Source organism: Talpa occidentalis, unplaced genomic scaffold (assembly GCF_014898055.3).
Source record: "Talpa occidentalis isolate TD23 unplaced genomic scaffold, MPIMG_talOcc4v2.1 talOcc4.36, whole genome shotgun sequence".
NCBI lineage: Eukaryota > Metazoa > Chordata > Mammalia > Eulipotyphla > Talpidae > Talpa > Talpa occidentalis.
Window position 1 is genome coordinate 35,264 of NW_023603851.1, and position 23,145 is coordinate 58,408.

A 23,145-nucleotide genomic window follows, 5' to 3' on the forward strand; every position below is an offset into this window, starting at 1 on the left:
GCCTGGTGGGAAGGGCCCTGCATTCTTCAGGCTCAGTGAGGGCTTCTGCTGAAGGCCAGTCCTGCAGTCAGATGCTGTCCCCAGAATGGGCCCCCGCAGGAGGTCAGGAGCCAGTGGCCAGGAGGGTCAGGTCCGGTAGGAGCAGCAGGATGGCGCTTTAGCCCGAGACCTGTGGGGGCTCCCAGCGCCCCTCACACCCAGGCAGGACGGCCAGGCCAGCAGCCCTCCCGGTGCTGAGCGCTTCATTTCCAGAAGTAAAACCAACCTGGAACACTAGGAGGGGTGGTCAGGAACCTCTTGCCCCCATCCCAAGGCACACCTGCCTCTGCCAGTGTCCAGAACTGAGCCAATTCTCTGCGGGAAGCAGGGGCTCGGTGAGGGGGGCTGTGTCACGCCACCAGCAAGCGCAGAGATTCTGGCCTTTCCCAAAGTCCCTGCCTGGGGGTCAGGGGAGAGTAGCCCTTCACCTGGTCTGGGGCCCCATGAGAGGGGAGGGGTGCGCAGTCCTCAAACCCCTCCCCTAAAACTTTCCCCTCCCCATTTCCTGGCTTCCAGGCTGCTCTGAGTCCTTGCTCTTCTCTGGGCCTCAGCCATGTCCTAATGTGAGGGGCGCCGGCTCGGGTGGTCCCTCCTGAAAGCCTCGATCTGCTGGATTCTCTCCCAGAGCCCCAAGTCTCCCCTCCCGGGAAATTCCCGGCGGGAATTTCAATTTCGAGGCCCAAAGTTTTCCAGGCAGCCAACCAGCGCCCCTGCAGGCCCCTGACCCCATCCCTGCGCTCTCCAGGCAGGGGCCTCTCCCCTCCCTGCAGCAGCATTTGGGCTGGGGGGGAGGGAGGACAGCAGTGGGACCTGCTGGGCCTGAGCAAGACCCTCCGTGCTCCGTCGCAGGCAGGGGCTGCGCCTCCTGCTTTATTTCCACACATGCAAAGTCACCTCCAGTGAGGAGGAAGCCCTTGGACTCCAGCTCTGGGTCATCTCTGTCTCTGCGACCTTGACCCCTGACCTCTGTAGTAGGAGACCTGCTGAGGCCTGAACACCAGCAAGTTGAAGGTGGTAAAAGAACCTGAGTCTGCCCCCCACAAAGAGCAGGATCCCCTTCAGCTTCACCTGCCCACGGGGTGGGGGGGGTGAGGATCCCACCCGTGGCGGGTGGCGGGACTCAGTCTCACTCCTCACAGCCCCAGCGCTGGCGCCTCTCTAGCTCCCCCCTCCCCCTTCTCTCTCCTCCAAGTCTCTCCCCACTGTCCCCTCCACTCACCCCACATCAGTCTTTCTACCCATATTCTGTCTGTATCCGCAGAAGCCTGATACTCGGGGGTGTCAGAGAGACCCCGGGAGGTGATGCATGCCCGGCTCTGATCGTCTGCAGCTCCTGTCCAGTGGGACGGGAACACCTGACAGTGGAAAGTGCCAGAACTGAATGCCTGGGGCACGATTTGAGGACCAGCAGGGAGAACAGATGGGTTGACCCCAGGGTGTTGGAGAGGAAGAGATGTCACAGGTGAGATGGGAAATTGCTCTGGCAGTGATGAGATCTTGGAAGGCAAGACATGGGATACCCCCCCCCACCCGCAACCACAACCTCACTTAACCTCCTCCCCACACCCCTCCGGACACACCACAGAGGATGATTTAACCTCAGAAGAGCTACTAGACCCCATTCTCTGGTTGGTTTCCTGCCCCACAGGGAGGGTCAGTACTATCCCCGGGTGTGTGCACACCCCTGCTCAGGCCTGACTCACACACTCTCAGAAGGGCCCTGCGGGGCGGGGGTGGGGGGGTGGTCCTGCAGATGAGGTGCAGGAGGAGCAGCCCAGGAGGCAGGAGCAAGGGAGTCTGAGCAGCACCTCCCATTGGACAAGCAGCTGGGTCTTGATTGCACTTGTTGGGCTCTTCCTTCTTCCTCCAACTCTGAGAATGAACTTCTCTTAAATTCCACGTACTCAGTAACTGTAAGGCCTTTGGGAGAAGAACAGACTCACACAGAAGAGGTGAAGGTGTGCAGGTCCTTCCCTCTCTGAGCCACAGGGCAGCGAGCTGTCACCCGATGTCCCCCATGATGGTGACGGCCTCTGATGCCACATACACGAGCGTGTGTTTCCTGCACAGCAGGACACGCTCCTGGATCCCCACACACGCTCACGGCAGATTCACCTCAGCCTGTCAGCACCTCATCCGCAGTCCAGAGTCACGTCTCAGCGGTTGTTCCAAAATGTGCTTTATGGTCACAGGAAGGATGGATTCAGGTATTTACCATTTTATGAAAAGACAAAGATGGGGTTGTGGTTTTATAATTTTTTATTTTATTTATGCATACAAAAACGGGGGTACAGGCCAGAGGTGTGGACGGTGAGAGGATTCCCCTAAAGAGTGGGGAGCAGAACAGGCAGATCTACTGAGATACACTGCTGAGGGGAGCAGCGCACAAGTCAGGAGAGGTCAACTGTGCCACTTGGGTAGCTCCCAGGCCAGCCTGGGATGAAACTGGTGTTGCAGTGGCTGCCAATGGCTTGACAGTGCTGTCTTTAACCCCTGTGACACCAGGGAGGTCCTTTCATTAACCTCATTTGTAAACATGCACAGTTTCTCAAATATATTTACTGCGGACACACTGATTTAAGTCCCCATGGGTTTTAGGGCCTAAGTTCTCACTCTACAGATGTGTTCCTTCCCACCTCCCCGGCACAGAAGCCCCGCACCTTGTCCAATGTCTTTTGGGTCACGGGACACTTTCAGTGCAGGTGGGCACTTGCTGTGTGGCTGATTGTGTTCGGCGTGGGGACTGTCCACGCACTGAGATGGGGAAGTCCGCATCCAAGGAGGATTCCTTTTCTAAGTGTTCAAAGGACATCAGGACCTCGGTGACTCCACTGCTGTCCACCACTCGATTTGGATGGAACATGATCCCTTCACCTCTTGATGTTGAGGTGCAAGAATCTGCCCCTTAGCACCTGAGAAAGTGGCATCCGTGTGTTAAGGAAACTATGACCCCAAAGGTCACAGAGGACAGGCCGTGTTGAGACCCTGGGAGTGGTGACCCTGGAGTCCTCCAGATTTAGAACCACTGCGTCCTGGGGTGGAGGATGAAGCAGGGGAGCCACGGCGGGTCACAAAGGCAGAGTCTAGAGCAGGACCCCGGGCTCGGGGGCTCGGGCAGCAGCACGGGCCTTCAGAGAAGAACAAATGTTTGTCCCAGGGATTGAGAGCCCCTAGGTCCCTTCTCCAGAGGCTGCCCCTCCCCGGTCACCCCATCTCAGAGCCCTCCCTCCCTGAGGGTCTGGTACTTCCCTAACCTGGCCCCCCAACCCGGGGTGCAGTAGCCTGTACCACCTGCTCCTCACTGGTACCAAGGCTTTGGCCCTGCTAAAGGCAGTAGTGAATCCCTCTATTCCCATTTTCAGTGCTGATTCTCCATGTTCCTGGAGGGGCTGCGGGGTCAGGCTGTGAGAGAGGAGAAGGGCCGCATGCCCACACCTCCAGCCTCAGGGAGGGTTGCAGGCCAACATCCCTCTTCCCTTCTCTCTGAGCCTCTCAGCTGGCAGGACACAGCCCTCACTGTGTTCACTATGACTCTCCCTGCCCCTCTCCCCATCTGTCCTGATCCAGCTCAGCTCTGAGCAGTAACAGAAGCTTGGCCCTGCACCGTTTCCAAACAACACAGGGTCCACAAGTGACTCCGGATCTGGGGTGTGCAGAAGGCTGGCTGGCACTCTAGGCTGAGCCGGGATGCTCAAGGTAGAGTGAGAGCAAATGTCCCTTGATCCCTGCCTGACAGTCCCTGTCAGCTCCCGCCTCCCCTGTAGTCACCAGACACGTCTATGAGAACAGAATCCTGATTCCGGTCTTGAGATTGGAGGCAAAGCCTTCGAGCCTCCCACTGGCATTCCACCCAGCCTCTCCCCACTCTGGAGCCTGGCCCTAGACACTCCTGTGGAGACACTCCTTTGGGGACAGGCTGCTGTCCCCACACAAGGCCTGAGGAGCATGTATATGTGTGCCCGTGTCCCTAAACTCCACACCCCTCTCTCCCCACAGGCATCCTCCCAGAGCAGCATCTCACCCCAGTCAGGTCTGAGTTGCTCAAGCTCATTGCTATGAACAGGCCTTAAGCCTTGGCGTGGCCCTTCCCACCCACCGGCCTCCAGGGAGGGGGACTCAGCGCTCAGGGCTGAGCTGGGCCAAGTTCTTGCTCAGGTGACACGAGCTCTTCTCACCTGGTTTCAATCCACAATGAGTGGATTCTGGGAAGGTGGGGGGACTGGAATTCCATCCCCTCCTTGTACCCAGTGACCTGCCCATTCCATCCCACCTATTCTGCCCCCAGTACCTTCAGTATAAACACAATGCCAAGTAGGATGGCGCAGGGGAGCAGGATCACAGGGATGAGCCAGGGCATGTGCCCGACAGTTGTGGCCTTGGGTGGGTCTTTGCCTGGGGCCATGGCAGGTGATGCTGAAATGGAAAAACAAAAGTGAAAACCATCGAGCAGACCCCAGATGTGAGAAGAGGCCGCCTCAACTCCTGCTGCCCAGATCCAGCACAGAGGAGGCCACTCTCTTCTCCTGTGCTTTGGGGGCACAGTGACAGGCCCTGGGGAGGGCAGACAGAGGAGGTGGGACCCCAGGGGCTCACACAGTAGAGGGAACTAGGGTGACCTCTAATCACTCATCCCTGCTGTGACAGAGGAGGGCCCAGGAGAGGGTGCAGAGAGTCCTCTCAGGAGCTGGCATGCGAGGCGGACAGGACGGACTGCAGACACACAGCAGGTGAGACAGAGAGAGGGTTTCTCAGAGAAGGGAGAGTCAGAAGGAAACCTCTGAAAAGAGCATGACTCCCTCGCATGTGGGATCAGCTAGAATCCCCAGAGCAATGTCCCAGGGGGAGAGACAGAGGGAGGAGAAGGGGAAGGAGGGAGAACAGCCCTGTGACCAGGGTCTCCTGAGAGCCGCTCCCTGCGCAGGATCAGCTGCTCCCACAGGCAGACTCATACCCAGTCTCCCTCCCTCTCTCTCTCTCTCTCTCTCTCTCTCTCTCACACACACACACACACACACACACACACACATACTCGTCAGAAAACCACACTTCCTCCCCACACAGCACTACCTGTCGTCCCTGGCATCTCCCAGTGCGCTGCCACCTGCCGAAGCCACATCTTGCAGTCCCCGAGGGACATCTTCAAGAGCAAGTGGTTCAGGTCTCTGTCCTCCGCCCACCTCTCCAGCTTCCCCGTGTCTGCGGGCGGGTCCCCCGTCCAGAGTCTGGTCTCCGAGTCCAGGCGCAGGGAGATGTGTCCATTGACGACGAAGCGCCAGGATGCGCGGCTCTGTCCACGGGCCTCCCCCTCACACACCATCCTGCCCTGCAGGGAGAGGGGCCCTGCCCCAGGGAAAGAGCTGGGTCTCTGCTCTCCACAGCCTTGGCCCACCCGGTACCCACCCCCCTGGCCCTTGACTCCCTGCCCTGCTCTGTCCTCTGTGTCCTCCCTCCTCAGGGTCTCTGGGGGAGGAACCAACTCCACACAATCACCACAGTTTGACACACACCTCACGGTTTCCTGGGCCCACGGGGAAGTTCTTCTGCCCTGGGGATTCCCCACTCACCACTGCTTCTCACCATCCCTGGTTGAGGGTCAAGCAGTTTCTTCTTGAGCTCCTCCATCAGGTCCTTGAGGGATTCAGTCTGTCCCTCCCAGGCCTCTGTGGCGTCCTCCTTGGTCCCCAGAGGAAAGACTGGTTTCACCTCCTGCCCCCCACAGCGATAGTGAAGGAAGAGGGACCCCTCCACCTGGCCTCGAATCTCACACCATGGCCGTCCAGGCCCAGGCCGAGGAGTGACGGAGAAGTTGTAGCAGAGGCGCTGGACAGCTGTGAATGAGAACCAGGGGGGCTGGAGCGGGAGGGAAGGGACACAGGCTCCCCTCCCGATCTGTGGGACCCAAGAGACTCTCTGAAGGGCTGGGCTGGAAGAGCAAGGCTCCCCGGGTGACCCCTCCCTCTCCCCAGAAATCAGGAAATGTCCCCTGTGCCCTCCAGGCCACACCCAGCTCCAGTCAGCCACAGAGGAGTCTGCCCTGGCACATGGCAGGTGGCCCTGGTGAGAATGTCAGTCTAGTGACCTTGCAGGACAGGGAGGGCCTGCAGGGGGTGCTGCTCCTGAGGAAGGGGAGGGTGGGGACAGAAGCCAAGGAGGAGAAGGAGAGTTTGCAGAGCCGGGTCATGGTCTCCAGCAGGCCCAGCATGGGGGACTGATCTGCTCACAGGTGCTCCCAGAGCTGTGAAAGCCACGGTCCAGGCAGGGAAAACAGAGAAGCCAGAATTTGAGGCAGGGGGTGGAGGCGGGATGACCACATGCTTGAGAATAAGTGAGGTGTCAGGGTGGAGAGGACAGGACACACGCAGACACCCCCTCGGTCACCCAGGCTCCGGAGGAGCTGGAGACTCTGGCGTCAGCCCTGAGGAAAGCCTGGGCTCAGGCTCGGTGGTGACTTGCGCTGAAGGCGGTCAGGGAGCCAGAGGCGTCCCCAGAAGGGCCCAGCAGCGAGGGGGAGGGCACGTGTGGAGGCGCCAGGTGAGTCAGTGACCAGGAGGCAGCAGGTTGGGTAGCAGCAGCCTGGAGGGAGCCTCAGTCCCAGAGCCCCGAGGGCGTAGGCGCAGGGCAGGACGGCCTGGCTGGCCGCCTCCGGTGCTGAGCGCTCCATTTCCAGAACACAAGGGAGGGGGGTCAGGAGCCCGACACCCCATCCCAACCACACCTGCCTCTGCCCGTGTCCAGAGCGGAGCCAAGTCCCCGCGGACAGCAGGGGGGGGGGCGTGTCCCGCTGTCAGCGGAGCGAGCGCACGTTCCGGCCTTTCCCAAAGTCCCTTCCCGGGGCGCAGGGACTCGAGAGTCGCGGCCCCCGCCCTCCACCCGGGCCCCGGGGCGCGATGGGAGGGGAGGGGTGCCCGTCCCGCGCGGACCCGGAGGCGCGCTCGGTGAACCTGCAGCGCCCGGGCTCGCTCCGGGGCTGGGACTCGCCCCGCCCGCCCCGCCCCCCGGACACCCCACGGGCTACACTCACCGCCGAGCGCCCCCCACGCGCCGCCCCGCAGCAGCAGCAGCAGCAGCAGCAGGACGCGGACACCGACCCGAGGGACAAACGCCGCCATGTCCGGGACCCCTGGGAATTTGAGAACCGCCGAGTCGAATCCAGCTCCCCTCTCCCCGCCCCAACCCCACGCCCGCGGGGCGATGCGCCCCCGTCCCGGGCCGAGCGGGGCGCGGGGCGCGCGACTGCACCTGTGAGGGCCGGGGGTGCCCGCGCGAGGCCGGGGGAGGATCTCGGCGCGGCGGCGGAGGGACTCACCGCTGGGCGCACTCAGCGCTGCAGCTCAAGGCTGCGCTCGTCTGTCTTTTATACAGCTCTGGGGCACGCCCGCGAGGGCGCCGGGAGGCTGGGCCGCGGCGCCGGAGACTCAGCTGCCCCGCGCGGCGCGGCGGGGCGGGACGGGGGCGGGACGGGGGCGGGGCGAGAACGAGCCTGCACCTGGGCGGAGGGAGGTCGGGGACAGGACTGCACGGCGACTAAAAGGGGCGGGGCGGGGCGGGCGGGGCGGGGCGGGGGCGGGGACGGGGAGAGAAGGACCCCGCACATTTCTCCCCGCCCCCGCTCTGCCTGGCGCCCGCCCTTACGTCAGGCGAGCGGGCGGGGCGGCCCGGGTTACTCATCGCGGCGCGGACCCCTCGGGTGGGCGGCGCAGCCGACTTCAGCGCGCCGAGTCCCCGCGCGCCGTGAATTTAGCCCTAGAATCGCCACAGGGTCTCGTCCCCCGTGGACAGGAGCCGGAGCCGGCCCAGCCGAGCAGGCGGAGAGGCCGTGTGTGGGGAAGTAACGTTCATTTAACGCAGGAGAGTCGGGCCTCCCGGGGGCGCGGTGCCTGGAGGGGCGGGGAGCCCGGAGCGCAGAGTGCGGGGAATTTAACACTTTCTCCCCGTTCCCAGCACCCTGCTCTGGGGCGGCGCTGTCTCCCCGGCTCTGCTCCGGGGGGCGCGTCCTCCCCCCCCCCCCTCAGAGCGGCCCCGCCCGGGCTCAGGGCTGTTCCCTCCAGGGTCACCTGCCGTGTTTGCTCCCCCCGGACTCTCTGCCTCGTCTCTGGGGTGTCTGGTGGGCGCCTCTCAGACGCCCCTGCCCTGATCCAGAAGCCCCTGGAACTCCCCGAGGCCCTGCCCGCGCCGTCCCCGCAGCTGCCCGGTCACCCCCACCTGCCCTGGACTCACCCCAGCCCCGTCACCCTGGCCCGGCGTCTGCTGGGTCCATGTAACTTGGGTGAGGAGAGAAAACCCAACACAAGAAAATGAACTAAAATAAAATATTAAGATAAAAAGAACGAATTCATAAAAATAAATAGTTAAAATACTATAAATGAATAAAATAATTTAATAAAGTCATATAAGAGCCTCCCTGGTGACCTATGGTCACCTGCCATGACGAAGGCCCATGGGATGGCCTGAGTTCAATCCCTGACCAGGGAAGTGACCCACATGGGGCAGCAGACCCCTCCTGACTCCCCTGCTGCTCCCTCAGCAGTGTATTTCAGTGGATCTGCCTGTTCAGCATCTCACTCTTTCTGGTAATTCCTCTCATCTACCCCCAACCTCTTGCCTACACCCCAGTTCTACACAAAACTAAATAAAAAGAACTAATATAAACTAAAAATAAAGCAATAATTAAAATAAATGAAATACAACAGATAATACAATTAAGTACAATAAATGAAATAATTACAGGAAATAATGTTATTCCCTGTAAGACCGTTCTAGTCTGTCTGTGACGAAGGACTGGATAAGCCAAGGGGGCAGGTCCCCCCTGAGCTCTCCAGCACCACCTGCTCCCTGTTCCTCATCTATAAGGTCCACGTGTCACTCTGGTATCTCCAGGGTCAGCAATGTGCGGGTCTTCCCCCCACATACCCCCTCACCTTGTTGTAGAGATTCCCCCTAGAAACAGACCCAAGTCTGAATCAGATTCAGAGAAAGCCTCTATTATCCTGCCAGCTGCTGTCCCTCACTTAGGGAGCAGCCCTGAGCAGGGGGTGACAAGGGGCTTCAAAGTCGAAAACTGCATCTGGGAGGTTGCAGGTGCCAAAAGCAAGCAATAAAATCAAATATGATTTTATTTAAATTATTTTATTCATTTATAGTATTCTATTTCTTTTTATGATTTTGTTCTTTTTATCTTAATATTTTATTTTAGTTTGTTTACTTTTATTGGGTTTTCTTTTCTTATCCAAGTTACAGAAGCCAAACTGTGCTGTAACAAGCAGTGGAGTATTTCGCCTTGTCCTGGGGTCCAAGTAGGGGGTGGGGTACATGTACCCTGTGTTAAGGGGAACTCGGCCCCTCATTGTCTTGAACTTGGACTGGAATTTCCCTTTTGTCTAACGCCTGCTTGAAGCCATCTAAGCTAGGGCCCTAAGGGGTCTGCCACGTTCTACAATCGCACACTGTCACCCTCACTGACTCCATCTCCATACTGTCTCCCCAGACGCCCAGGGATTTTCTTTCTCCATGTCCGCTCTACACTGGGAACACCGTCCTCTACATTCTACCCTGCCAGTCAACATTAAGTGGTTATCTCTGTGAAATCCCACTCAAGCACAGACTGGACACAACACTTAAGAAAAATGATGAATGCAAGGAGAGAAGACATAGTGACCCCGGCTGAGGAGGCCAGATCTGTGTGGCTGGTCCACAGACCTCGTCTTGCCTTGTGCTCTCAGCTTTTGTCAGGAGTGCACTGATGTGTGGAGTGATGGAGACCAGCACGGCCCAGCAGAACCAGAGAGGAGAGAAGACCTCAGGTCCCTGAGGAAAGCCCGGAAGAGATGTTTTTTAAAAATACCACTTTCCTGGGGTAGAAATTTCTTCAGAATTAAAAATGGAAACTCCACATGATCTGACAATACCTGCTCCTCATCCCTGGTGATCCACATTTCACTCTGGAACCTCCAGGATCAGGGACAAGCAGGTCTTGCCCCAGCACACACCCCTCACCTCACATTGTCTGTCACCCTCCTCACTGCTCCATCTCCAAACACTCTCCCAGACACCCGGGGGTTCACTCTCTCCACATCCGCCCTACACTGGGCACTGCCTGTCTTTTCTTTCTTGTCACTCAATATCTCAGATACATTTCCTGACAGTGACAGCACAAGGGATGACATGTTGGAAACTGACCCATGCTTAGGAAGGAATACAACTCATTGCTAATGCGTAGGAAAAAAGTTTGTTCTATATTATGTATGATACAGAAGCGAAGCATAGTTTAAACTTTTGATAGGTTTTTAACAAGAAAACACTTTGTTCCCAATGCTTCCAGACAGGAGGAAGTGGGATCCTATGGGGTCTCTGACTCTGCAGACAGGAAGTCCACTGAGAAATCAGAGGATCCATCCATCACACCTTCAATCACACACTCACACTCCCCAAAACAGGTCAGAGCTTTATAGGAAGTTCCCACATCCTCTGGCCCTGCTCAGTCACCTGTGGGCCCCAGGGTATCCTCCCAGCATGATAGAAATTTCTGAAGCCAGTGACTGCAACTGTTATAGGTTGCCTGACTGTGGGTCCTCACCTGCTCCCTCAAAAGGGACTTACACTGCAGGCACACACTAAAGGTTAACAAAGGTTTATTTACAAGGGAAGGGAAATGAGGAAATGTACACATCAGGGAGAAAAGAGGGAGATAAATTCTTAAATGTGTCCTACCCGTTCCGCGGACCTGGAATCCCAAATGACCCCCCGGAACCAAACCTGCCTGGCCAAGAGTACGAGTCAAGTGCCCCCAGACCCCACTAACATATCTGGTCATAAACCAAAGCGTGAGAAAATGGCTGCTTAACTCCGCCCTTAGATCCTCGCAACTTCTCTTCCTTGGATTTGTAGTTCCCAGTGTCTTGATGGAGTGGGGGTGGCATCCACAAAGCCTGTATGGGATTCGCTCAGGACATCCTTTCCCCCTAACAATTCCCCCCTTTCACTTTTTGCCACCATTTCCATGGTGATGAAGATAAAATGTATGGATGCTGCTGTACAGTCTCAGGGGAAAATTTTTCCCAGGGTTCCCACTGGAAAGCCAACCAGTCTCTCCAGGTATTGTCCATTGTGAAAAGCAAAATAGTTTATCAGTCCAAGAGAAAAAAAAAAAACACATCTGGAGACATTAGCCAAAACAAAACAGCAGAGACAGCAAATCAAAGGAAAAAAAATCTTAAAATTGGTTCAACTTGTGTAAAAACAAGTTCTCTCAACCTTGATCCCAAATTGTTTCAACAACGTAACAGAAGTTTGCAAACTAAATCTACTTTTAAACCATTTTACCTACTTTTGCATAAAATCACAGGGCAGAATAACTAAACAGCAATTTTAGCTGGCTTTGTTGACACTCCACATAGAATCAGAGTGAATTCTTGACATCTAGTCTATGTAGACTTCAAGAACAAAGCTGGTCTCATCAGACTCCACCTGGGCATTCCTGTTCTTGAGGGTTTTTCGTTTGCTGGGCTGTCCAGTCCTGCCAATGGAGGCAAGATCCTCACCTTCTTTGGGGGTCTCTTTGGGGCCTCACCTACGAACAAAGCAGCAGGTTCTCCTCTTCTTGGTTCAGCTGTTTCATCTTTCTGGAAGAACTCCATTCAAAGCCACACAATGAAACTCATGTCCAATTTTTTAGTTTAAGCAGACAAAATCCCTATGGACATTATGCAAAAACAGACTCTGAGATAGGTAGTAAAAAAATTACTATCACTATTTTTATGCTGTGTTGGTATCAAGGGGAGAGAAAATGTGAACACAAGTTAGCTTTGATGGAAAAAAATGCAACATTGCTGCAGATCCTGGCCACTCAAAACAAGAAAACTTTGTGGATTCAGAACAAAAGGCAAAAAATGACCAGTATTATGTCAAACAAAACTTAGTAAAAATCAGGTGTATCTTCAGGTCTATTTAGTCCTTTGCAGGAAATTTTTACTCTTAACAGTTCCTTCAATAGGAATCTGTTGAGGCCTTTTCCCCCTATTTTCTCCAGAAACAATTTCTGTAGATATCAAACAATTGAAGTATATAATATTATAAGGCAACAGTCACCACTGGCAATTTACATACATATCAGGTACTGAAAGGTTTTATACACGTTTTAGAAAATCAATGTGAACGTTTGTGTACATGTCAAAGTTTCCCCATTTTCCCAAGTGACAAGGCTTCCCTTCTGGTTTTACTTTACTAAGGAGGCCAAATAGGATGAATTCATCTAATGCCTTTCCCAGGAGGAAAGGGAGAAATTTTGTGGAGTGTCTCAGGAGTTGTGTTTCTTGGCTACTGAGGTTTCACAAAATTTCCTTTGATCAACCAAATGATAGACTACAAAATTTTACTTCAGTTTAGATTTCTGGGAAGCTTTGCCATAAATATCAGAAAACAGCAGAAACACCAATATTCAATCTCTATAAAAGCACCGGCTTAGTTCAGTAATACAATGTAGACAATCAAACCATAACCCTTAGTATTTTTCTCATAACTGGAGACTCTTTTTCTTCCCAATGTCTATGGGCACCATGTATACCAACTTGTCAACCACTAGAGGCCAAGGCAAGGACACAAGGAAAGGACATACAGACATACAACATACAGACACAAAGAGCTCTTTAGTTACTGTTTATCACGCGTGGGATATCTCATACAACTGCAGTGTCATTCATAGGCCAAAATTAAGTGAAAAGAAAATACCAAAATCACAATGAAAAGCCTTTCTGTGTAAAAAAAAATACACTGGGCCTCCCCAGTGGTGCAGCGGTTGAGCACTGGGTTGCGAAGCTGCCCTCAGCCTCTCCAGCGCCTGTTCGATCCCCTGCTGCTCCCCGGCCACCGGAGGAGGGTCCCACATGGCACGCAGACCTCTCCTGCCGCCCGCTGCTCCCCTCAGCAGTGTACTTCCCCAGTCTGCCTTTTCTGCTCTCCGCTCTGGCTCTCTCTGGTGAATTCCCTCACCCTCCCGTGCTTCTGACTGTACCCAGTGCTTGTATAAATAAATCAATAAATCTTCAAAAAAATAAAATAAAAATAAAAAAATACACCAGCATATGCGTGATCCTAGATGTTATTTCACGTCTCCTAACCTTTGAAAGAAAAGATTGGTTAGAGCATGTGAGTCATCTCAGCATTTCTTCAGTAAATAAATATCTCAATAAATATTTCTTAAATAAATATCTCAAGTCCTCAATGGGTTCACAAGACCAATGGGATTTCGTCTCTGGATCAGTTCCTTCTGGGGCTTTCTTAACTCTGGAATGATGTACCCAGGGTTTTATGCCTGCAAGTTTTTTTTTTTTTTTTAATACAGGCATGTTTTATTTATTTATTTATTTATTTGTTTGTTTGTTTGGTTTATACACGCACTGGGTACAGTCAGAAGCGCGGGAGGGTGAGAGAATTCACCAGAGTGGGGAGCAGAACAGGCAGAAGGACCGAAGTACACTGCTGAGGGGAGCAGCGGGCGGCAGGAGAGTTTTGCGCGCCATGTGACCCTCCTCCAGTGGCCGGGGGGCAGCCGGGGATCGAACCGACGCCGCAGAGGCAGAGGCGCGAGGCAGCTTCGCAACCCAGCGCTCAACCGCTGCGCCACCGGGGAGGCCCCTATGCCTGCAAGTTTTGAAGAAGTATGTGTGCATACTTTATTGAGATATTTATTTACTGAGAAATACTGAGATGACGCACATGCTCAAACGTCATAGGGACCAGTCCATTTTTCTGACAGCTGGTTTTGGGCATCCCCAGTCTGCCAAGTCTTCAATAAGACCTGATCTCCAGGTCTGAAGGGATGTACTGGTTGATCAGGAGGCATAGAGATCCTCAAGATTGCAAAGTTGTGGATTACTGCCAGAACCTCCTGGATGTGTTTCACATGTTGTGTGATCCTGCAATCTGTGCTTTTTCTGGACTGGCTTTCAGAACTAAGGTCTTTCGAACACAATTTCAAAGGGGCTTAGTTGTAGCCCACTTCTAGGTGCCACTCTTATCTGGAGGAGGGCAAGGGATAGTACCTGGTCCCAACACAGTTGTGTTTCTTGGCACAGTTTTGCCAAGGTTTTCTTTAAGGTGTGGTTCATTTTTTCAGTTTGTCCAGAAGGCTGTGGTCTCCATGCAGCATGTAATTTTCAGTTGATCTGTAACGCACTGCTTACTGCATGAGTAACGCAGGAGAGGAATGCCGGCCCGTTATCACTCTGGATGGAGTTGGGCAACCCAAAGCAAGGGATTATCTCCTTCAGCAGCTGTTTTGCAACCTCAGAAGCTTTTTCTGTCTTATTGGGAAATGCTTCCATCCAACCTGAGAATGTGTCCACAAAAACCAGTAGGTATTTGAAACTGCCTGTGGCTCTAGGCATTTCCATAAAGTCCATTTGCCAGTCCTCAAAAGGGCACTTGCACTGATATTGAACCCCAGTGGCTTTAGGGTGTGAGTCAGTCTTAGGGTTATTTCTGGCACGTATTTGACAACCTCGGGTGATCCGCTGGACTATTTTATGTAAATATGGGCCCTTCAAATATGGCCACACTGTTTCTATAAGGCATCTCTCCCAGTGCGATCCTTGGTGAAGATGTTTTAGCACTGGATATACCAGGGCCTCCGGGAAGAGTATCATCCTGTGGGTGTTTACTCTCCAAGTCGAGGGGGTCAAACTGAGTAAATCCCCATACACGGGGTCTCTCCTCATCCCTCTCGGTGTATTCAGGAGCATACTGAGTCAGGCCCACAAGAGGGATGAGTGCACCTTGGAGAGCAGAACAGGTAGCGGCCTTAGCCACCTGATCAGCTGCCCTGTTGCCCTTTGCCATGTCAGACCCACCCTTTTGGTGGCCAGGACAATGCATCATGGCAACAGCTGATGGTAAAGCTACTGCCTTTAACAGGGCCAGGATTTCTAATGGGTGTTTGATGTCCTTGTTACTGGTGGTAAGGCGGCCTCGCTCCTTCCAAATGGTGCTATGCATGTGGGGAGTCATGAAAGAGTACTTGGAGTCAGTAAATATATTGACTCTTTTACCTTTTGAGAGTTCCAAGTCACGGGTCAGGGCTATTAATTCGGCTTTCTGTGCTGATGTACCTGCCAGAAGAGCCTTGGCTTCTATGGTATTCTGGAGCGTCACCACTGCGTATCCCGCACATCGACGGCCTTGGTCCATGAAGCTGCTGCCATCTGTAAATAGCTCCCACTCTGGATCCGGCAGAGGCTGGTCAGTTAGATCCGGTCGGCTGGCATACACTGTGTCTATGGTTTCTAAACAGTTATGGATTAAATTTTCATCCTCAGGTCCATCTGTATTGCTTGGAAGCAGTGTGGCAGGATTTGGGGAACTAGAAACCTGAAGTTTCACATTTGGTTTGTCTAAGAGCTGCTTGATATTTTCCCATTTGCCCAGCGGTCAACGTAAGTCCACCCTTCTGCTTCAGCAATGTCAAGACCTCGGGGCCTCCCTGGTGGCGCAGGGGTTAAGACACAACCTATGAAGCTATCTGCAGCCACTGCAGCATGAGTTCGATTCCCGGTCGGCCAGGGAGAAACCCACATAGCGGGACAGACCTCTCCTGTCTTGCCTGCGGCTCCCCTCAGCGTATACTTCGGTCCCTCCGTCGTCTGCCTGTTCCCTAGAGCAGAACAGGCACATCTACTGAAATACACTGCTGAGCAGAGCAGTGAGGAGCCACGAGCAGAGCATGAGATGTCTGCTGCGCCATGTGGGTTGCTCCCTGGCTGGCCGGCTGGCCGGGATCAAACCCGCACTGCAGAGACTGCGGACAGCTTTACAGTGCGGCTCTCACCGCCTGTGCGACCAGGGAGGCCCTTTGCTTACTTTTTTCTTATATCTGGGGCGCTATGTGTAATGAACACCATAGTGATCAGGTGAGTATTTTCTGGAGCATCTGGTTTTATATCCGTGCGGTTGGTTTATGTCTGAATAATTCTTGCAAGGAACTACGAGGAACTGTTGGGGGAAAGGATGTCCTGAGCTAATTCTATACAGGCTTTGTGGACCCCACCCCTACTCCAGACCAAAGCCATCAAGACATTGGGAAAGACAAATCCTGTCACCACCAAAGGAGGGTTGCTAGGACCTGAGGGTAGAGTTAAGCAGCCAGGGTTGGTATAAAATCAGACACATAGGCCTTGGGGCTCTCTCTCTTGGCTTTCAGGCTCTTGGCTTGCTGCCAGCTCTCAGCGTGCCATTGGGTTTCCAGATCAGCAGAACAGGTAGGACACATTTAAGACTTTATCTCCCTCTTTTCTCCCTGAGTTGTACATTTACTCATTTCCCCTTCCCTTGTAAATAAACCTTTTATTAACCTTTTGTGTGCTCCTGCAGTTGGGTATTAATAAGTCCCTTTTAAGCGCACAGGTGAGGATCCACAGTCAGGCAACCCGTTTTATATCGGGCTTGCCCTGTAACAGATCCTCATTAGCTCCTTGTTCAAGTTGTAATATTTTGTTAAAATTTTTTGTTTGGGGATTCCCTGCTGCAGTCCTATCAATAAACATTTTTTGTAGAGCTCTAACATCGCCATTCCTCCATTGTTGGGGTCCCATTCTGGATCTACCTCTGGGACAACCATCTCTGGCTCTGGGGATTCTCTGTCCTGTTGGTGGAGATGATCAGCCTCCTCCCTGGCTTTCCTGAATACCATTCTCTGCTCGCCCAGAGACAGCAAAGTTCGTAGCATGGACTGTATGTCTTCCAGTTAGGGCGGTGGGAGAGGAAGATACAGGCAAACAGGTTTGCCATCCTCTTAGGAGCCTGCCTGTATGAGGGAACAGTGCGTCTTCAATTTAGGAAAGAACTCAAGCAAGAGATGAAACTGTGTAAGTTATGGTTGAGGCCATGTTTAGGCAAAAAACACACCCACAAGAGAGAGCTGTACGCAAGGTAAAAACAGACTATTCAAGACTTGAGACAAAGATTACACTGTGTGTCCTGTGGACCTAGTGCACTTATGGTGACCAACGCAAGGAAAGTTTCTTTGGGCAGACTCACAATCCCTGATCTAGTACATTCTTTCCCATTTTTTTTTATATATATATATATTTATTTATTTATTTATACAAGCACTGGGGACAGTCAGAAGCACAGGAGGGTGACAGAATTCACCAGAGCCAGAGCAGGGAACAGAACAGGCAGACCGACGAAGTACACTGCTCAGGGGAGCAGCGGGCAGCAGGAGAGGTCTGTGCACCATGTGGGACCCTCACCCAGTGGCCGGGGATCGAACTGGGCTGCAAAGGCTGCGGGCAGCCTCACAACCCAGTGCTCAACTGCTGCGCCACTGGGGAGGCCCTCTTCCCCTTTCTTTAATCTCCTTTCCCTTTCCTTTTTCTCCTCTGCCTTATGCTGTGTATCAATAAAAAGGCCAGGATCTTGCTCTTCAGCAGCATTCTGCATTATGTAGCCTGCTCCACGACTCCCATTTCTTTATCAGTGTGGTGTTGCCCAATGCGACATGAAATGTCATGGCTCCATCATTTTGCTTTTTTTTCTTTCCCTTGGTACGTACAACTTTCAGAGCTCTTGTATTTGAAAGATGGAAGGGTCTGGACTTTGAATTAGTGTCTTATTTTCACTTTTTTCTTTTTAAATCAAAGCAATATAAAGCTACTTGGTTAGACAGAATACATTTAAATTTTAAAAGTTAAAAGAAGGGCAAAATGTGTTAGTTTGGATTTACAAAGGAGCAGGAGCCTAGGTTTGGCCCAAAAGCCCAAACCCCATCACTAAAAATCAACGAGGTGAACTTAACATTCACTCTGAATGGAGCTGCACTGCCCACACCTGCTTGATGGGCAGGAAGGCCATATTTTCTCCCTCAAAAGTAGTTTTTCTATGACCACAATGGAATGATTAACTTCAAAAATAATTTGAGTGTTTCCTTTTCACCTGCCAAGGATTAGGGATGTGAGTGCACCAATGACTTATTAGCTTTAGTTGACTGCTTCTGATCCTAAGAGAGAGCCATGTACATTCTAGGAAATTTGAACAGTAGAATAAAGTAAAATGACCAACAGTCTTGATTTTTCATCCAAAGAGAAGTACTTTTATAAGTTAGTGGACTTTCTTTCCGGTGATTTCCATTATTTTGAATTATGAACTACAACACCCATGTATAAGGGAAGGTCCTATACATGTAGAGTTTAAGAATCTCAAAATGAACTCCCATGAACTGGGAGAAGAAACATACCATCACATATCAACAATTTCTCTGAGTTCGCACCAATAGGTAACCGTTTCAATAGTTGTTTCCCATGTTCTTCACAAGTTATCATATAATGATGTATAATGAAATCTGTCATTAAAACATGGTTTTCATTTTGTCTGGTATTAAAAATAGAAATCAACCCTATTGTATTCATTTTCTATCTAGACTCCTTCACTCAACAAGATGTGGGCAAGATGATCCACAGGATGGGCCTCATGTTGTCAGTGCTGTGTATTATTCTACTGGACGCCAAGTAATTTCTTTTTTTAAAAAAAAAGATTTATTTATTTATGCATACAAGAACTGGGGTACAGGCCAGAGATGTGGGGGGTGAGGGGATTCACCAGAGACAAGAGAGGGGAACAGAACAGGCAGACTGACTGAAGTACACTGCTGAGGGGAGCAGCGGGTGACACAGGAGAGATCTGCTGCACCATGTGGGTAGCTCCCTGGCCTGACTGGGGATCAAATTCATGCTGCAGTGGCTCCGGACAGCTACATAGGCTGTGTCTTAACCCCTTGCGCCACCAGGGAGGCCCAATGCCAAGTAATTTCTCCATTCTGTTCCATATGCACACTAGGTGATTTCATTCATATTTTCTACCTGCTGGAATAGCACTATCTGCAGAGTTTTACATTCCACTGTATTTCACTGGATACTGCAACATTTGATCTGCCTGTGAGAGCTACTGGCCGGTATCCTGGGTTTTCACTGAGATGGTTTCCAATCATTTGTTCCTGTAAAGAAAGTGCCGGGGAACATTTTCACGCATCAAGATTTTATGTGTTCGAAGTCACTCCCCAAACACCCAGCGCCACTTCCATTACTGCCTGGAGCCCCGGGCAGAAGGGGCAGGCGTGGACGCCCAGGAATGAGCGGAGTCCGGGGTCAGCTCTTCTTTGTGCCGCTTGCTGCATCCAAGCGCCTTCTCCAAGGCTCTGACACCCACACCTCTCCCCGCCCAGCTCCGTCCCCAGCCCCTCGCTGCTCCCCCCGCTCCCGCCTGCCTCCCGCTGGGCCTGCTGCCGCCCCTCGAGCCTCCGTGCTCAACTCCCCTCCCTGCCTCCTCCGCCAGGGCTCGACCCGGGTCCCCTCCTTCTCCGCTTCGGAGGGGGCTGGGGGGTCCGGTGCCCCCGGGTCTCGTTCTTCTCAGCTTTGGCCCCACCGCCCCTTCGAGCCCCCCCACCTCGGGCAGCTCCTCCCGCGCCCGCTGCCTCCCAGCAGCTTCTCGTTCCTCGGCCCTGACGACCCGCCCGGGTCTTCCCCTCTGCCGTCCCGACCGCCGCGAAGGCCAAGGGCCGGGCCCGACGGAAACCCCCGGGCGCCCAGGACTGGCGGAGGAAGGAGAAGCGGCGGGGCCGAGGGACGGGGCGCAGCGCCCCTGGTGGCGACGGAGGGAGGTGCGGCCTGAAGATAGAGGAAGGCGGGCGGGGGCGGCCTGAGGGGACTGGGGGTGGGGGGACCGACTGAGGGAAGCGGGGAGCCAAGCCGACCCGACGACCCGACTGTTAGGGGAAAGGATGTCCTGAGATAATTCATACAGGCCTTGTGGACCCCACCCCACTCCAGACTAAAGCCATAGGAGGGAAAGACAAATCCCATCACCACCAAGGGGAGGGTGGCTGGGACCTGAGGGTGGAGTTGGGCGCCAGGTTGGATATAAAAACCAAACGCGTGGGCCTTGCTCGCTCTCTGGCTCGCGATCGCTCGCCTCCTGCTTCACCGCTTCTGCTGGCGGCAGCTCCAGCGCCTTTGGGACCTAATCGGCCGATCGGGTAGGACTCATTTAAAACGTCTCCCACCTCCGAGCTGTACATTTCCTCCATTTCCCTTCCCTGCAATAACCTTTTACGAACGCTTTCACGTGTGCCTGCAGTAGAGCATGATAAGTCCTTTTAAGCGCGCGGGTGAGGACCACAGTCAGGCACCCCGCTGTATGGGGTTGCCTACAAACCCGACCCGGCTTCCCCCTTAGCGGAGGCGCAGGGCGGTTTCCCGCAGCCCGCTGAGGTCGCCTCGGAGACCGTCGGGGATACGCGTCGGAGCCCCGGAGCCCGCCTGGCCGCGCGGGACACCGAGGCCATGAAGGCCGTGCGAGCGGGTTTCAAGCGTCCGCCCGGGAGGCCGGCTGCGGCCGCAGTGCCCGTGCGACCCCGTCCCGCCGTGACCGCCGTGACCCCGCCGGCTCACTCAGGGCGGCTTCTGCTCCGACCCGGACGGCCAGGTGGCCGAGCGGCTCTGCGTCGCGCGGGGCGGGTGGGGTGGAGTGGCCTCGCGTGGTCGCGGCCCGGGACCGCCCGTCGGCTGAGCCCCCGGCCGATGCCTCGCGGTTCTGGCCTGCGCAGCTCGCCAAGATGGCGCGCCCGGGCCGCGCGGCACGTCTCCTCTCCAGTCTGCGGGCCCCGACCCCGGCCTCGACGGTTGAGTGGGCGGCCGAGACCTCCGTGATCTCGCCCTCAGGGGCGCTCGGAGGCGAGTTGGGGGTGGGGCCTCGCGTGGTCGCGGCCTCAGGCACCCGAGTCCGGCTTGCAAGTCTCCGAGAAGCGGTGGCCGAGATTGGGGGCGGGGGGCTCGCCCACGTGGCGGCACAGTATCTGGGGAGACCTGGGTGGGACGCGGTGCGTGGGGTGTCGGTGCAGAGCCGCCCGAGCCCCGCCGGAACTGCCCCGGGCCAGCCTAAGTCCTCTCCCGGAGCTTTCTGTCCCTCCGGGAATGGCGCCCCCCGAGACCGGAGCCCTGGCCTGAGGGTGGGTCCCGGCGGGCCCTGCCCCCGCGGGTGGCCGTGCAGGCGTCCGCGGACCCCAGCCTGCCCCTGTCCCTCGGCAGGGCGCCCACACTCCCGCGCGGCCCGGGGTGCGTTCTCGCGTGGAGCAGCCGCCATGCGGATGACACGCGGGCGCTCGTGGGACTGGGGCGCCCAGAGCTTGCAGCCCGCGTCTGTCCACGTGGGTCCCAGCCCCGCGTGTCCGCTGGGGTCTTGGGCAGCGGCCGTGCTTGTCGTGCCCACGGGCATCCGTGTCCTTCCCGTGGAGCAGAAGCTCGCACGGAACAATGTAGAAGCCCTGCCCGAAAGGCAGCTCCTCCAGGCCGAGGTCTCCAGGCTGTTGGGTTTTGTTATTTCAAGGCAACTCGCGGCCCAGCCAAGCACAGGCGGGGACAGGCCTGTGGGGGCGCCGGCGGCGGAGAGGGGACCGGAGCGGCCCGCGGGCAGCTGGTCCCCAGGGCCTGACGCAGGGGCCGCCGGCAGCGGGGGACGAGACCTGGAGCGGCGGGGACGGCAGTGAGTACCCCTGGGGCTGGGCGGCCCCCCCAAGAGAGCTGAGGGTCTCAGACCTCAGAGTGCGCGGGGGTGGGGGGGTGAGGCTGGGGGTGGCTGGCGCTGAGCCCGCGGCCTGGAGTGGCCGGAGCCAGACGCCCCTGCCCGGGGCTGCGGAGGCCGCCCAGACTGAGCGGGGTTCCCCGCGGGGAGCGGGGCTGTGGGGGGCGGTCGGGAGCGACCATGGGGGGCCTGCACACGGGCTCCTCGCTCCGCCCTCGGGGGCGCCTGTCTGGGAGGAGCGGGTCTCCGCGGTGTCTGTTGCGCCCTGCCGAGTGACGGGGCAGGCTGGGGTTCGCGGACGCCTGCACGTCCACCCGCGGAGGCAGGGCCCGCTCGGGGGCGCCGCTCGGCTGTGGGGTCACGGCCGCAGGGTGCCGAGGCCAGGAGAAGCCGGGCGGGGACTGTCCAGAGACAGAGGCGGATGGACGGAGGGTGCGGGCAGACTGCTTCCTTTCGGTTTGCGCTGAACGCCTTCGGGGCAGCCCTGCGGCGGTGACAATGAGGAGCCTGAGGGGTGTTGGCTTAGCCTCGGCTGCCTGAGGGGGGCCCCTGGGGAAGGGGCGGGATGCCTGCGCGGCTCACTGAGCCTGGGGGGCTGCGAAAATGAAGGCTGCGGCCGAGGGCCAGGAGCAGAAGCAGACCCCCGGGGCGCAGCAGCCGAAAATAAGGGAGGGAAAGGGGGGTCCGAGGTCCGAAAGGGTAGAGGGGGTGGAGGCTCCCCTAGGCCGGGAACCCTGTACCCCCTGGCGAGTGTTGGCCAGGGCCAGGGGTGCTAAGAGGGTTCGGCGAGTCCGGGTGATGCAGCAGCTGGAGATCTGAGGAGGCCGGGCAGGTGCTGCGCCCGGCTCTGCTTGGAGCCCCCTGGCTGAGGGCGGTCCGGCAGAGAAGCCCTGGCCTGGGGCGGACTGGGAAGGACTGGCAGCTGCTGCCCATGCAGGGAGGGAGCTGGGGGTCAGGAGCCCCCCCCACTCACTGTCGGGGGTGGGGGGGTCAGGAGGACGCTGCCCTGAGCTCATTCTCTCCATCATGATCCCAAGGGCGGCCCCATCTCTCCTACAGCTCAGGTTGTGCTCAGCTTCACAATGAGAACTAGGGGACCATTTCCGGTCATGCTGTGGGCCTCCCAGGGCAGGGTGTACAGATGGAGAGCTCCAGCTCTGGCCAGTCCCTGCCCCATGTGGGTCAGCTTCCTGGCCAGAGATTTGAATTCAGACCACATGGGCTGAAGATAGCTTAATAGCGCTGAGACTTAACCCCTGCACAACCAGGGAGGCCCCCGATCCCATTTCTGACATCTTATCTTGCCTAAAAATCCAGGAAGAAATACAAATGTCAAAACATGTTTATTTTGAGTAAAAGAATTGCAATTTGGAGTACACAAAGTCAACCGCAAAGTTAAAATGTGTGCTAAGGAGGATAACATTTCTGTTTTATTGTGGGTTCAAGAGTTTAATACGCATTTGGGTTAACACAGTGCAACAGGGTGGAGACGGGCACTTGGTGGCTCCTGGGGCCACCACCCACCAGAAGAAGGCACCACCCCCG

General features: G+C 55.4%; 1 protein-coding gene across 1 annotated transcript; it reads right to left on the reverse strand.

Annotated features, from left to right (window-relative positions):
• Positions 1-2,383: 2,383 nt before the first annotated feature.
• On the reverse strand, positions 2,384-7,148 carry LOC119256653 (UL16-binding protein 1-like). Its single transcript, XM_037524430.2, has 5 exons — positions 7,061-7,148; positions 5,604-5,867; positions 5,107-5,379; positions 4,328-4,452; positions 2,384-3,167 (listed from the first exon to the last, which is right to left on the reverse strand). The coding sequence occupies exons 1-5, from the start codon at positions 7,146-7,148 to the stop codon at positions 3,123-3,125; spliced, it is 795 nt and encodes a 264-aa protein (XP_037380327.1). The 3' UTR covers positions 2,384-3,122.
• Positions 7,149-23,145: the final 15,997 nt, after the last annotated feature.